Source organism: Sus scrofa, chromosome 14 (genome assembly GCF_054392235.1).
Source record: "Sus scrofa isolate SSC_HxYL_T2T_F1_AM1 chromosome 14, Sscrofa_HxYL_maternal_Yorkshire_Landrace_v2.0, whole genome shotgun sequence".
NCBI lineage: Eukaryota > Metazoa > Chordata > Mammalia > Artiodactyla > Suidae > Sus > Sus scrofa.
This window is the reverse complement of record NC_139396.1, coordinates 10,198,704-10,214,096: the sequence shown is the minus strand read 5'-3', so window position 1 is coordinate 10,214,096 and position 15,393 is coordinate 10,198,704. Positions and strand designations below refer to the sequence as shown.

The 15,393-nt window shown below is 50.5% G+C and overlaps 1 protein-coding gene across 1 annotated transcript; it reads right to left on the bottom strand.

The window, feature by feature from the left end:
* Window positions 1–1,590: 1,590 nt before the first annotated feature.
* Window positions 1,591–13,595, bottom strand: LOC146396292 (putative serine protease 47). Its single transcript, XM_084995444.1, has 5 exons — window positions 13,385–13,595; window positions 11,502–11,685; window positions 10,053–10,330; window positions 7,646–7,806; window positions 1,591–1,908 (listed from the first exon to the last, which is right to left on the bottom strand). The coding sequence occupies exons 1-5, from the start codon at window positions 13,593–13,595 to the stop codon at window positions 1,591–1,593; spliced, it is 1,152 nt and encodes a 383-aa protein (XP_084851570.1).
* Window positions 13,596–15,393: the final 1,798 nt, after the last annotated feature.

Sequence of the window (15,393 nt, the reverse complement as noted above, 5' to 3'; positions counted from 1 at the left end):
CAGGTGCTGGGCAACCTTTGCATATGATATACACCAAGGGGAAGCCTGCCCATTGACAACAGGGAAAGGCTCAACCCCAAAACCCTCAACATGGAACCAGAGCATTGGCTGAAGGAACACACTTGACAGAGGCTGTGGGCCGCCTAGTTTGGGTTCTTCTCCTTACCAAATCATGGTATGTTTCTCTAAGAACAAGGCAAGGAGTAACCCTTTTCTAAATCACAGACATCATATCTTAACGATACAGCTCTTACAATTGTGTAGCCAATGTGCTTTGTTTGAAGGGCATTTTTAAGTGGTGGGTATGGAGCAGTGTGTTCCAGAGAGGATTTGGGCCATCTGGCTCACGGGTGACCTCTTGCCACACAGGCCAAGTGACACATCTGTAACCAGGGTGATTTCCCAGGCACTGCCTGCCTTCCTCAGATGGCAGGGATACAAAGGGTTTGAAATGGGGAGCACAGAGCACAGAGCCATCACCTACGGTCCCCTGACCGCCTCTGCCTGGGGGGGAGGAGCTTCCTGCTGTCACAGAAGCTATTGCTAGCGCACCAGTCATTGGAGGAGTTCTGGATCCCCAACATTTTCCTACTCAGCAGCAGGCAGGAGAGAGCAAGGATGGTCCACGGATGTAGCTAAGGGTCCTTTTTTTAGGGGAACTTGCTCATTTTCAAGAGGTGCAGGTACAGCATATGGCAGTTCTGAGGCTCGGGGTCAAATCAGAGCTGCAGCTGCAGGCCACAGCCACAGCAATGACAGTTCTAAGTCTTGTCTGTGACCTACACCACAGCTCACAGCAACACTGGATCCTTAACTTAGTGAGCAATGCCAGGGATCAATCATGAACGCTCATGGATACTAGTCAGGTTCATTTCCGCTGCACTACAACGGGAACACCTAGAGGAGAGTTTTTAAAGAAACAGCTAAAATGAGGTCACTAAGGTGGCCCCTAATACAATATGACTGGTGCCCCTATAAAAAGGGGAAATTTAGACCCAGAAACACACAGAGGGATGCTGATGTGAGGGCACAGGCAGAAGATGGGCATCTAGAAGCCAAGGAGAGAGGCCTCAGGGCAAACCAACCATGCGCATATCTTGATCTCAACAGTTACTTGATACATTCTTGTTGTTTAAGCCCCATTGCCCGTGGGATTGGTGATGGCAGCTGGAGCTGACTGATATACTCTCTCTGAAGGCCTGTACACTCCCACCACAGGATGGAGCCTGCAAGTGAAGACACCCTCTCTGTCCCCAGCTGGGCTCCACCAGCATCCTCACCCCTGCCTTCCTCCTGAGACAGCTTCTCTGCCAGGGCCTGTTTCCTTGTCCAGGGAGTCAGACAGTGGACCTCAATGGAAGAGGTACGGATGGAGGTCAGGAGGGGCTGTAGGGCCCCAAGGCAGGAGCAGGAGGAGTCTTTCATTTGTTTATTTGGGATTGCAGGCTTGGTTTGTGGGGTGGCCACTGTTGGACAGAAATGCCAAGATGGGGCCATGGAAAGCTGATGGAGCTGGTGGGGGAGGGGCCGCAGTTTCCAGAGAAGAGACTGGACTCTGAGGCAGAGACAGGAGCACAGGAGCTGGGCGGGTCAGCACCAGGCCTGCCACGGGACCCGGAGCACAAACAGCAGCAGGGTCCAGGTCTCTGAAGGCACAAAGGCTGTGCCAGGCCCAGGCGAGCCAGCAGCCTGCAGAGACTGGGATGGAACCTGGGTGTGAGGAGGAGGGGCCATGGGCTCAGGGAGGGGTGTGCACTTCTGGATCTCGTCAATCCAATGGGAGAAGTAGTTGACATTGGTGAAGATGCTGGGGTAGGTGGGATGTCGGCAGTCCAAGCCCCAGCTGGCCAGCCCCGCCAGAACCCATGAACTGAGGATGTCACAGACGAGGGGCCCCCCGGAATCGCCCTAGGAAAGAGAGGGGAGTTACTGTGAGCAACTGAGTTAGGTCAGAGGAGTCTCTGCCATCTACGATCCCTCAGGTGGACTTCTGGGAAGGTCCAAACACCAGCATCCCACAGCAGACCAGCCTGTTTAAGCCATGCAGGGAGGCAATGGTATCATGTTTTAGGAGGCCCCTGATTGACCTCAGGACAATCACAGGTTTCAATCTATGATCATATGGACCCCTGTGCCCAGAGACAGCCTGGATATCCCTGACAAGGCACTGTCCAAGGAAGAGAAGGGACAGCTACACCCACAGTGCCCAAGAGAGTTGGTCTGGGTGTGGAGGCTGGCCAGCTCAAGCCCCTGCCGACCTCAGCTCTTGCAAGACCCTGGGCTGCACCAGCACACCCCTTACCTGGACCCTCTTCATTTTTCATTCATTTAGTCATTTGGTTTACTTTCAACACCTTGGTTGAGCAATTTCAGAAGATGCCCATACCCTGGCCTGGCGGAGGCAACCTGTATTGCTCAGGGAGTCAGTGGGGGTTAGAAAGAAATCTGCTGGGACTTACTAGAGTTCATGCTCTCAGGGCAGGACCATCTGGTTGGAAATCTCCTCATGTCATCAGCCAAAGGGAGGGTCTGGTCCTTGTGGCTGGGGGTAGAGGGGCAGGGGCCTTAGTCACGCTTGCTGCTCCTCCACTTACCCATCCAACATGTGCAGCAAGCAGCCAGGAAGCCTCTGCCCTGGGCACAGGGTCTCCTCCTTTGTGGTGCTTTTGTCAATAAGCCAACCAGCCTGCCATTGGCAGATGTGACATGTGGAAACAAGCCATGGGAGGGTCAGGACAGGAAGGGAAGGGCACTTCATCAAGTGGAGGTGAAAGGCTACTCTTCTTGCACTAGGAAACACAAGGTAGAGTTTCCAAGCGGGAAACAACTGAACTTTCTGAAGCAGGAGCACTGGGAGGAGTAAGTGCAGACCAGGGAAGGAGGGATATGCCAGGTGGGTGGGAGGAAGAGCAGTGACATGTGGGGAGTGAGGAAAGTATATGGGACGAGGGGTCTCAGGGCCTATGGCAGAGGGTAGGATTTGATCCCCATGGAGAACTGTCTAGGTCATGTCTAGTGCCTGGATCAGTCCAGCGCTGTGTGGAGAATGAACCAGCTGGGAGGCAGCTACAGGAGAGATTACTGATGGAGAGGGGCCAGGTGGTAAGAACAGTCAGATTTGGAACAATAGTTTGAAGCTGCCTATAGGACCTGTCAAATCTGAGCCTTTCTGTCATTAACCATGGGGTAAGTGCAGAGGGATAGAAGCAGGCTGAGCATGGAGTCCTGGGGTCCCAGCATTTAGAGGTGGGAGGGGAGGGGACCAGGCATAGAGCAGAGCATCTGGTGAGTGCCTGGGCCCAGGAAACAGGAGGGAGACTTGCTTAAGTGCCAAGTGAGAGGAGGACTCAGATCCACAGGCGGTTCTGGTGAGACAAGCTATTGGGGATGGTGGCCTTGAGGTTTTGGATAGCAAGCTGGGGACACTCCTAGGTGGAGTGGGTTAGATTCAGGACTGTTGGGAGGAGTCTTTGGGGGAAGGGAGGTAAAGAAACTGAGCAGTAGATGGTGCGCATGGAAGGGGCGTCAGAGGACATGGAGCAGGAGAGACTCTGGGCATGGCAGGGATGGAACTTGAGGCTGAGGAGAGAGGGAAGACGCTGGGATAGACGGTGTGTAGGGTTTTCAGGACGAATGACTCTAGTCTGATTGGCTGCTTTTGGGGTTCTCAGTGAAACAAGCAAGATCTCCAGCTGAGAGGGCGGGGTGGGGGAAGTGGCAGGTTGAAGGAGAGCGAAGGGTACATGGTGTGGCTGGCCAAAAACACCCCTCAGAGATGCCCATCCTCACCCCTGGAACCTGTGGCTATTAGCTCATGTGGCAAAGGGGACTCTGCAGCAGTGATGGAGTTGAGGATCTTGAGCTAAGAAGGTTTTCCTGGATTCTCTGGGTGGTCCAATGTAATCAAGATCCTCATAAGGAAAGAGAGACGCAGGAGGTCAGAGTCAGAGCAGAAGATGTGACGGAAGCAGAGTCAGAGGTGTTGCACTTTGAGGACGGAAATGCTGTGAGCCAAGGAATGAGGGTGACCTCTAAAAAGCTGTGAAAACCAAGAAAACATTCTCCCCTAGGAAAGCCTCCTGAAGGAACCCACCTGGCCAACACCTTGATGTTAGACTTTTGACCTCCAGAAATATAAGATAAATTTCCGTGGGTTTAGCCATTCACTTGGAGGGGATTTGTCACAGCAGCTCCAAGTAAGGCACCTTCTTGGGAACGTGCCATCATTACTTCAGCCCTTCCCCTCTGTGGTCCCCACCTGGGGTGGCCTCAGACCTCTGCACGGTGGACCCCCTCCCAGCTGTGTGAGGCCAGTGGAAGGCCTTTCCCTGTTCACTGCAGCCCTCAGGGATTCACACAGGGGACCCATGCAGTTGCGGAAATGATGACGGATTCTGAGTCAGGCTCCAATAGCCTCCTGACCCCTGGAGAGCTCTCAGAAGGCAGGAGAGAGCCTCCTCTGGGACCATCTGTTCTGCTGCATCCACTTTTCTAGGGCAGATGTCGGTACAGCTCTCATAGCCTCAGGGGGCGCCCCTTGAGAGGTGGTAATGCGACTAAACGAATAAATTTCCTCCAAGGTTAACTGCACTACCTGACTTTTCATTATTGTTTCTATATTCTTTAAGGTGGACTCTGGAGGTCTTTAAAAAATTAAGAGATGTTCCCATTGTGGTTCAGCAGGTTAAGAGCCTGACTAGTACAAATGAGGATGCAGGTTCAATCCCTGGCCTTGCCTAGTGGGTTAAGGGTCTGGCATTGCCACAAGCTGTGACATAGGTCCTAGAAGTGGTTCAGATCTGGCATTGCTGTGGCTGTGGCAAGGGCTGGAAACTGCAGCTTCCATTCAACCCCTAGCCTGGGAACTTCCATATGCTGCAGGTAGGGCAGGAATAAAAGAAAGGAAGGAAAAGGAAGGAAGAAAGAAAGGAAGGGAAGAAGGGAGAAACCCCAAATCTAAGGTATCACATGAAACGTGAGCTACAGTTTGCACTACTGTAGATACAAAGCAAACCTTGCGTGTGCACTCTTGCATGTGTATGCATGTGCATGCATGCATGTGTGTGTGTGTGTGTGTGTGTGTGTGTATGTGTGTGTGTGTGTGTCTGTGTCTGTGTTGGGTAGGGCCGGAGCAGTGAATTCCACCTTCAGCAAGAGGTTGGGTCTAAGCCAGGTACAATCCAGAGAGAGGGAGGCAAACCAGGTCAGGAGACTGGAAGCCAAAACTTGTTAAGTACCTACTGAATGCCAGGCACAGTGCTGCATTTCTATAGGAACCTTCTTCAGTGGAGGCCATGAGCAATTCCATTTCATGGGTGAGGAGACTTAGCTAAGGCCACAATCCCAGTCAATGGAACCAGGTCTGTCTTGCCCCACAGTCTGAGCATTGAGTGCCTTGGCAGGCTCTCTCTCCTCAGACCTGTTTCTGGACCCCCTGTGCAGAGGGAGGGGCCCTTGTGGGGAGAGGTGGGAGCCCCAGGTTGGAGGGTGGGGTCCAGAGCAGGTGACATGGCAGAAGATGAATCTAGGTGGAATCTCTCAGTCAGGCGGTGGTAGGTGAAAGGGGAGGCAGGAGGGGGGTCATTTGCTGGGACTCCCGAGTGTCCAGCTCAGGAGAGAAACCAGCGGAAGAGTGGGGTTGAGGGGCACTACGAATATCCAGCAGGTGAGCAGACACAAGGCTCTGGCCTTGAGCTCCACTGGCATAATTCCTGCAGGAGAAGGGAGGTGGACAAGGCTGTAAGGGAGGTCCATGGTGACAGCCGGATGTGGACTGGGCAGGGTGGGGGCTGAACACTTGTTCCACTTCTGGGTGGAGCTGGCTCTGTGAGGAGGCCAGACCAGGCCAGGCAGCTACAAATCTATACAACTGTTTAAGAACTGGGAACCAAGAAATATGGGTCTGCCTTCTACCAGCAGCTCACTGGCCTGCCATGAAGATATCTATCCATGTGGCCTTCTCATGGGCTAGGCTAAAGTCACAATCCCAGTCATCTTCTCCCTCCTGTGTGCATCTCCTGGGGTGCCAAGGCATAGTGCCACAAACTGGGTAACTATAAAAACAATGCAAATGTATCCTCTCACGGTTCTGGAAGCTGGAAGTCTGAAAGCAAGTGTCTCAGTGTCTAGCCCTCTTCACATAAGTCATTGGTACAGGGCCCACTTGAAATTTACAATGGTCACATCTCAAGATTCTTAACTAATCACAGCTGCAAAGACTTATTTCCAAAGAAGGTCACATTCTGAGATTCCAAATGGATACAAATTTAGGGGACACTATCCAACCCCCTACACCACCCTTTCAACAATCCCATGAAGGAGGCCTCAGACTCCTACACCATGAATAGGACACAGCTCAGATGGTGAAAAGACCACCCAAGGGCAGAGCAGTGCCTCTAACTCCAGAACCCTCACCCTCTGCCCTCCACTCCACGATGCCATCTGTGTAAGAGCTTGGCACCCAATGCCAGCTCAGGGTGCTGGGCCCTGAGGGGATGTGGTGATGGCCTGGAAGCCAGGTGAAGCTTGGAGTCAGAACACGCAGGCCCTCCTTATTTTACGGGAGTGCTTTCCCTCTTTGGGCCTGTTTGCCCACTTCTAAAATAGGACACTACAGAGAGTGGATAGACATCTTCACAATTCAACAGTACACTCATGTCTGGAATGTATATCATAGACACATGTACCAAGAGCCCCTAAAGAAAAAGACACGGGGGAAAAAAAACAGAAGGTAAATTAGGAAGAAGATATTCAACAGCAATAAACGTACGGAAGTATATTTCATCCGTCATCAGGAAAATGCAAACCACATAAATCATCACCATTAGGAAGGATGGAAAGTGCCAAGTGTTGGTGAGCTTGTAAACTCTCAGCCACTGCTGGAATGTGTGGAACTGGTGCAACCCCTCCGGAGATGTTTGGTAACATCTGCCAAAGCTGAACATGCAGATAGCTTTTAATCTAACAGTTCTCCTCAGCGGCTTCTGTGAAATCAAATAGAAAACCTCTGGAAGTGAAATGAAATGAAAAACCTGGAAGCTACTAAAATATCCATCGAGAGCAGAACTGACCATAGAATTCAATTCACACGATAGTGTCTTGCAGGGCAATGAGGCTGAACAAACTATACCTACGTGTGACAGTGTGGATGGACCTCACAAACATAATGTTAAGACGTGAAAATCTGACAACTGGAAATAAGTTCTACTTATGGAAAATTCAGAATCTAATATAAAGTGTTAAGGTGAAGATGAGAGTTTCCATTGAGTGTTGGTGACAAGAAGAGGAGAGGAGTGTTGGCCACCTGGGGTGTAGCACTGTGAAAGTTCATCCAACTACACACGTAGGGAAAGAGTATGAATGCCTTCTTCTGTATGTATATTTCAATAAAGGTTTTAAAATATGCCTCCAGAATAGATGCTGCTGGAGTGTCCTGCCAGTAGTAGATGTCCTCCTGTGCAATGGGCTGAGGAAGGGGCTAGCCTGGGGGACACTACCAAGAGATAGAGCCTGGGAACATAGGTAGAGGGATGAAACAGAAGGTTCCAGGGGTCTCCACAAAGAGAGTGGAGGCAACACAGCCTCCCACCATGGAAACTGAGGCCCTGAGAACAGGCCAGGGAAGAAGGGAAATGACCTCACTTACATGGCAGATGGCCTTTCCTGTAGAGAAGTCCCCAACACACAGCATCTCCTCATACACGGAGAAGTTCTTGCTGAGCCTGTGTCCATATACCAGATTACAGAACTGGTTCTCAATGAGGTCCACCTTAGCCTCCTGGAGATGGAAGGGTGTGGGCAGAGGCGCTGTGAGGATAAGAAGGAAGTCAGTGAAGTTTGCTAGAGCTTAGCTACAGGCTCTTCTGCCTTACTGCTCACCACCACCCCTGCATCATAGGGTTTTCTCAGCAAAGCTGAGCTTTCAGCTCTCTATCAGTCTTCTACCTATGCCTAATAAGGCCTCCCCTGTTTCTCAAACTTTTCCAAACTCATCCTATTCCCACCACCTCTCTCATAGCAATAGACCACACCACTTGTAGTCCATAAAGAAAAAAGGCAAATCCTAGCAATGCATGCCAATCACTGATGCTTAGCAACCATTCACCAACCCACCTACCCTCTCACAAACCATCCTTTCCACTTCCATTTGTCAGTCATTACCTTTCCTTCCCTCCACTAATTCCTCCATCCATCATCTACCCATCTTGTCTCATGCCCCATTCATCCACTCACCCTTCCATCTATCTGCTGGCCTATCCATCTTTGGATCTATCTCCCCATTCTCCCTCCATCAATCAATATATCCACTCTCTCCATCCCTCTTCCCACCCACTCAACCATCTTCCCCTCCATGCACTCATCTTCCCTCCTATCCATCCCCCATCCATCCTCTCATTCAATCACTCATTTATTCATCTGTCTTCAGGTTAGCTATTGTTTAGACACTAGTGATAGAGGGGAACATTTTTAGTTGGGGAACCAGGGTAAGTGGAGTAAATAAGTAGGATCATTTAGCTCTGAGAAGTGTGGTAAGGAAATACAACAGGGAAATGTGTCATTATGCATTGCCTGTTTTAGGTTTCACATCAAGGAAAACTCTTCAGAGGAGGAGCTGAGTTGTATATCAAAGAAATGAGTCACCCAGATTAGCAGGGAGAGCCTGTGAGGCTGGGGAAACAGCCAAGGTAAAGGTCCTGAGGTGGGGACAGCCTCAGAATATTCAAGGCAGGAAGGGGCCTGGTGGCTGGGATGGCGTGGGTGAGGGTGCAGTGGGAGCTGAGCACAGAGGAATGGGGGCCAACATTGCACAGGGCCTGAGAGCCAAGGTAGGACATTTGGACAGTTTTCTAAGCATAAATGAGAAGGCACTGAGGATAAAGAGCAGGGAACTGGCACAACACCTGCTTCAAAGCAAACACTCAGGCAGTTGTGTGGAGACTAAAGTAGGGCACACAGGGTGGGAGCTAGCAGACCAGTCTGGAGGTCCATGCAAGAACGGGTGGTCTACAGGACCAGGGTGGAGGCATTGCCACCTACCCTGCTGCCAGGCCCTGGGGCATAGGCTGGGATATTAAAACAAGAAAGACAGAGTCCCTGTCCTCAAGGAAGAAACAGACTGTGTGTGTGTGTGTGTGTGTGTGTGTGTGTGTGTGAGACAATGCTGGGGACCTGGTTATCTGACCTGTGGTTGGGGATTGTTACTGATACACTATTGAGAAGGGCCAGCAATGCTGGCACATCCCACCCAGTGAAGACAGGGTCTTATCAAAATCTGACCTCCTATCCTGAGAAACACCTACCAAATTACAACCTTACAAATAATTGCAAATACACATTCTTTTCCCCCTAATTCTGCCACATAAGCTTGTGCCCAACCATAAACACTCTTTTCTTTAATAAACACTCTTACTCATGAGTTTTTGCCTTCATTTCTTCCCTTTCAATCTTAGAAAAACACAAACTTTTTCTGTGTTACTCATTTCACCTAATAAACCCACAAAGTAGACAGTTGACCTGGGTTGGGAGAAGAGCAAAGTGAGGTTCAAAGAGTGAAACACTCTTAAGTTGTAGTCATTCTAACTTGACCTTGGAGGCTCACAGGTCAGAAGTCATAAATATGTTTTCTTTCCATTTTTCCTAAGTGCCTCCAATGGGAAATCTTGGTTCCTCCATGGCCTAGAAGGGGCCAGGCCCCAAGCAGGACCTCTGAGTTGAATCAAGTCATCTTTGATCTATAGTTGATTAAAGCCTTGAAATCAAGAAGCTGACAGGTTCCAAGAACCTGAGTTCTTAACATCCAACAGTCAAAGATTCCCAGATTTTCAGAGCTTTGCACTTAGGGAACACTGAATTTTAGAATCACACACTTTCAGAACTAGAACCAGAATGGTCCAGTCCTCTGGAAATGAGGCACAGTGGACCAAGGTCCAGCCATTGTTTTGCCTGGGCACCCCTACTTCCCTCCTCCCCTCCTCTGTCCTCCTTCCCTTCTTCCTCCTCCTCACTTCCCCCTTATCTGCCCTCCCACCCCAGCCTCTCCCCTACCCCCTCACTTTCCTCGTTGAGCATCCCCCAGCCAGTTATCCAGCAGGATGCATTATTAAGCAGCTCCAAGCCAGGGGCTGGGAGGCAGGCAGGGATGATGTAGGAAGTGAAGTTCACAGGAAAGAGCAGCTGCAACATGGCTATGTCACTTCCGAAGGGATGAAGCTTCTCAAAGTCTGGGTGCATGACAATCTGGCTCACGGGCATCTCCAGGGTGTGCTGAGTGTGTTCAAACAGCTGCGTGCTTCCTAACAGGACCCGGTAGTTCTCTGGAGCATGGGATTTTCTGGAGGAGGAAGAGCATGCTGTCACCATCATCCCTGAGTGTGGGCTAGGTCTCTTCCCCTGCATATTCATCTAACTGCTGACATCCACCTGGACCCCTGCACCCCCCATGATGCCAGCCTTGGTCTCTGCATTCCTAAAGTTCAGGAGCACTTCTTTCTTGAGACTGATATTCTACTTACAACCTCAGACATATGGTTTCTCCACCATATCCAAGAATCAGAGGAGCATTGAATCCTTGTGCTGGAAAGGTCTTTGGTGGGCTCATCAAATGAAGGCCCTTGGAGTGTTTACAGGAGATGTTCTGGATTGATCCCAGCTCTACTTTTACCTTCCCAAGGCTCCTACAACCCACCTTATGGCCCCACAATTTTCCTGACCCCTCCCTTCTTTAACCACCTTCCTGCCCAATAGCTGTTTCTCCACTCAGTTAGAAGCACTTGCCAAAGATCTGTAAGGTAAAGGAGCAACTGAGTGTAGGAAACAGAAACTTGCATTTGCCCTGAACACAGCTGCTCCCGTAGAGTAGGTGCTGATCAGATTCTGAGCTCCCAAAGCTCCAGCTCCCAGACCTGGGCTGTGATGTTCCAACTCCCTGGGGATGCCTCCTCATCTGTTCACAAGCTGGGCACTGAGCAGACCCAGGAGGGCCAGGTGTGTAAGACTCCTGAGCAGCCACATCACTCTCCCAGGGTGCCCCATCTCCCACCTGCATAGCCTGGCACCACATCTCCCACATGCACACTAGTGACCATGATTCCTCCTGGGCACACAGTTTTGCAAGAGTAAAAAGTAGAGCCATTTAGCTGCTCACCAGACATGAGGTCCCATGTCCCTGCCTAGACTCAGAAACCTGGAAATGTGGGGACCTTGAGAAACTGTGATCTGAGATTGGTCCACACTGCATGGCAGCCAGAATGGACACTGCTACTCTTCTGGGGCACATCTGTGTTGGGAGACAGGCCCAGGGGCTGAGGGCAGAGTCTGGGGAGGGTCTGGGAAAGGGAGCCAGGAGGACAGTCCAGGTAGAAGGTACACAGGTCAAAGGCAGGAATGACATGGACCTCTGGGCCACAGACAGCCCCAGAGGAAAGCCCAGAGGAGCTGGGGTGGGACACCCTCACTCCTCCCCTGCCAGTGCCTCTGCTGGCACCCTAGGAAAGAGGACTCACTTGAGAAAGCAGTGGGCAGCAGAAACCAGCCAGCGGGAGTTGATGAGGACAGCTCCACAGACATGCAAGCCCTGGTACATCAGGCTGGCCTGCCATGGCCACTGGCCAGCCACCACATCCTGACCACCAGAGATCCGCCACATCACCTTGGGTTTCCCGCACGCTGTGGAGACTCCCCTGCCACCTACAATAGAGACATGGGTGAGACCCCAAATGCCACTACCAGGGAGGCCCCCTCCACTTCACAGATGGGAAAACCAAGGCCAAGTGTCCAGTGGCCTGGCCAAAAGGACATGGCTGCCTGGACTCTGCCTTTACCAGCTGCCACTGAGAATTTGACAGCAGAGCACAATGGAGCAGGCTTTCTGAGCATGAAGGCCCAGGGCTGTGGTGAGATGCCAAGGGTGACCAAAGGTGGCAACAGCTCATGGCAGCATATCTGCTGAGCTGGACATCACTGAGGGAGTCTGCCAAAGGCTGGCCATGTGCCAGGCCTTATTTCCCTGAACTAACACACCTCAACAACTCAAGGTCTCCGAAGTTGCCAACAATATACACTCAAATCATAGCTTCTAAGGGCCGGTGCCCTTCCACTTTGCCCCAGTATCTTAGAGAAGCAGATCTGCAGGCAGGAGTCTGGGGTGATGTGTGACCATGGAACTTAGCAGGACCCCATGAGGCCTCCCCTAATAGACCCCCACCCATGTCCTCTGACTGCCTTTTGTCTGTAGAAAACTTTAGTCACAGAGTACATTTACCTGGAGAAGTGGAAAAGTGCAGGAAGAAAGGAAAATAGTCAAGCAAAGCAAAATAATATTTTAACGATTAAACAGAGTAAGAATATTTAGCTCCTCCTCAAGGACTATAGATAATATTCTGAGCAATGTCCTTGGAAATGTTTTGCAGATACTGAAACCCCACCAGGTGGAAGAAGTTACCTATATGCTGCACACAAGCACATAGACCCAAACAAGGTGGAACCAGAAGGTGGATGAGGTTGACTCCCAAGTACCTCACCACTCACCAATCCGAAGAAAGTCTACAAGCTGATCAAGCCCTGCTCTTTGAACCTCACTCACCCCTCGAGGTGGGGGCACACAGCCTTGAGGCTGTTACCCCACTGTGGCCCCCTCTGCCTGGCAAAGCAATAAAGCTGTTCTTTTCTACTTCACCCACAACTCTGTCTCTGAGATTCAATTCAGAGCATGTCCACAGAGACTGAGTTTCAGCATCAACCTGGGGAAAGTCACTCCCTGCCTCTGACTCAGGATTCTCCATTTATAAATAAGAGGGGTGGGCGTTCCCTGGTGGTCTAGTGGTTAGGACTTGGTGCTTTCACCACTACCGCCAGGGTTCAATGCCTGGTCCAGGAACTGGGAATCCCACATTAAGCCTCAGCCAGCAGCGGAAAAAATAAATTAATTGATTAAAAAACACTCTATGCAGTGGCCAAAAAATTAAATAAATAAGAGGGAGTGGGCTAATGAAGACAGCCATGGTTCTAGGACCCACACCTGAGGGCAGGGGTGAGGCCAGGGCCCCTAGAGCAGGCATCCTGCTCTAGGGCCTGGGCCCCAGGGACTCAGGGCTCCTCACTCAGCAGTCCTGGGCTTTCCTCCACCCAGCCTCAGGCCGGACCCTGCCAGTGCCCACTTGCACAGCCCCACAAGGGTCCTGGGGCAGTTTCCATCCCAGAGGCCCCTCAGTAGGGGTCCTGTGACCCACCTGTGTTAAGGTGGTCTCTGGGCTGCCTGGTTAGATGGACCTGACCGCAAACAAAAGAAGAGGTTCAGTGACCCTGGGCACCAAGCCCTGGTCACAGTCAAGCCCCCTCAGGCCCTGCAGGCCCACCTTCTCAACCCCACACAGAGGCCCCCACGCACCTGTGGCTGCCCAGGCCAATGGCTGTGCTTCCGGAGTCAGAGGCCCACCCTCCACCGCTCGCACGGCTGCAGGAGCTGGGCCGGGGTTGGCCCAGGACCCTCGCAGGTTTAGGGTGGTGGTGGGCGACCATGGTGGCAGCAGCACCAGCTGCAGCCAGAGGAGGGCGGCAGGCTGGCCTCCTACTTGCCGAAGCCTCGCCTCTGAGACCATTGTCAGTGTTGTGGACCTGGGCCTGAACCTGGCCTGACTCAGCCCTAGGCCTAGACCCTGCCCCCGCCCCGGCCAAGGCTTTGACCCCGCCCCCAGCACGCCTTGACCCCGCCCCAACCCAGCCTTGATCCCAGGTAACCTTCCTATTAACTTTATTTTTTTTGTCTTTTCGCCATTTCTAGGGCCGCTCCCCTGGCATATGGAGGTTCCCAGGCTAGGGGTCCAATTGGACCTGTAGCCGCTGGCCTACACCAGAGCCACAGCAACGCGGGATCCGAGCCGCATCTGCCACCTACACCACGGCTCACGTGACACCGGGTCCTTAACCCACTGAGCAAGGCCAAGGATGGAACCCGCAGCCTCATGATTCCCAGTGGGATTCATTAACCACTGAGCCACACCAGGAACTCCCCTATTAACTTTTAAAATAACTCCACTGAAAAATTATTTCTATACCATGAAGTTCCCGTATCACAAGCGACGTTTCAATGATTTCCAGTACATTTTTCTTCACTCATTTGTTTATGTTTGTATTTAAATCAATCTTCTATTTTGGGAGAGTTTTAGATGTATGAGTAAGTTGCAAAATAATACAGAGACTTTGCGTATCCCCCTACCCAATTTCCCCTCTTGTTAAGATCTTATATTGTTACGGCACATTTGTCACAACTAGTGAGCCAATATTGATACATTCATATTAACTCAATCCGGAGTTCCCGTCATGGCGCAGTGGTTGACGAATCCGACTAGAACCATGAGGTTGCGGGTTCAGTCCCTGCCCTTGCTCAGTGGGTTAACGATCCAGCGTTGCTGTGAGCTGTGGTGTAGGTCGCAGAGGCGGCTCAGATCCTGCGTTGCTGTGGCTCTGGCGTAGGCCAGTGGCTACAGCTCCGATTCAATCCCTAGCCTGGAAACCTCCATATGCGGCGGGAGTGGCCCAAGAAATAGCAACAACAACAACAAGAACAAAAGACAAAAAAAAAAAATTTAACTCAATCCATTAGCTCTCTTTTTTTCAGTTTTTTTTAAAGTTTAAGGCATAGAGCTTAATGATTTCACTTACATACAATCATAAAATGATCATCACAATAAATTTAGTGAACATCTATCACTCATATAGATACAAAATTAAAGAAATAGAAAAAAAATCACTCATAAATTGTTGAGTGCCTCTTCAGGCAATCTATGAATTGGTTTTCAGAGTCAAACACCAAGGTTTGACTTGATGTTTCCTTTCACTTCTTTATCCATCAACCCAATTTTTTGTCCCTCAACCCACTCTGCTTCCTATCTGGCTCTTAACTTACTTCAACAGAGGCTAGACTTTCTGAACAAAATTCACAATTTATCATCTGATAAACACTTCTGTAGTAATGGTGCCATGGAACAAAGTATTTGAAATTAGGATTGTCTCAGCAGATCCAATATGTGCATAGCTGTAGGTATATAATTCCTAATGAAGAAGTCCTTGTGCTCCAACCAATATCCAGCAGCACCAGCCTAATATTCCTTTGTTCTGGAGAGCCCCAGTGCATCAAAAACGTGGTTGTGCAGCCCACAGGTCCAAGACCAGAAATTATTATTGTTAAATATTTAACTTTTTCCCTGTAAATAATTTAATATTTTAAACTAATAATACCTTCTCATGGATCACAATCCAATTGTGCAAAATGGAATATGCAGTGTTGAGTCATGCGTCCTCCCACCTCTTTCCCCTGTCCACCCAGTCCTCTTTCCCACAGGGAACTAGTGTTTACTTAAATCCTTCCATAGATGTGTTATGCAAAGAATTTAGAAT

Coding starts and splice junctions, on each gene's coding strand:
- LOC146396292 (XM_084995444.1), bottom strand. CDS start 13,595: ATGGTCTCAGAGGCGAGGCTTCGGCAAGTAGGAGGCCAGCCTGCCGCC. Junction 11,686..13,384: donor ATTGGCCTGGGCAGCCACAG/GTGCGTGGGGGC, acceptor TCTCTATTGTAG/GTGGCAGGGGAGTCTCCACA. Junction 1,909..7,645: donor CAGGAAAGGCCATCTGCCAT/GTAAGTGAGGTC, acceptor TCTCTTTCCTAG/GGCGATTCCGGGGGGCCCCT.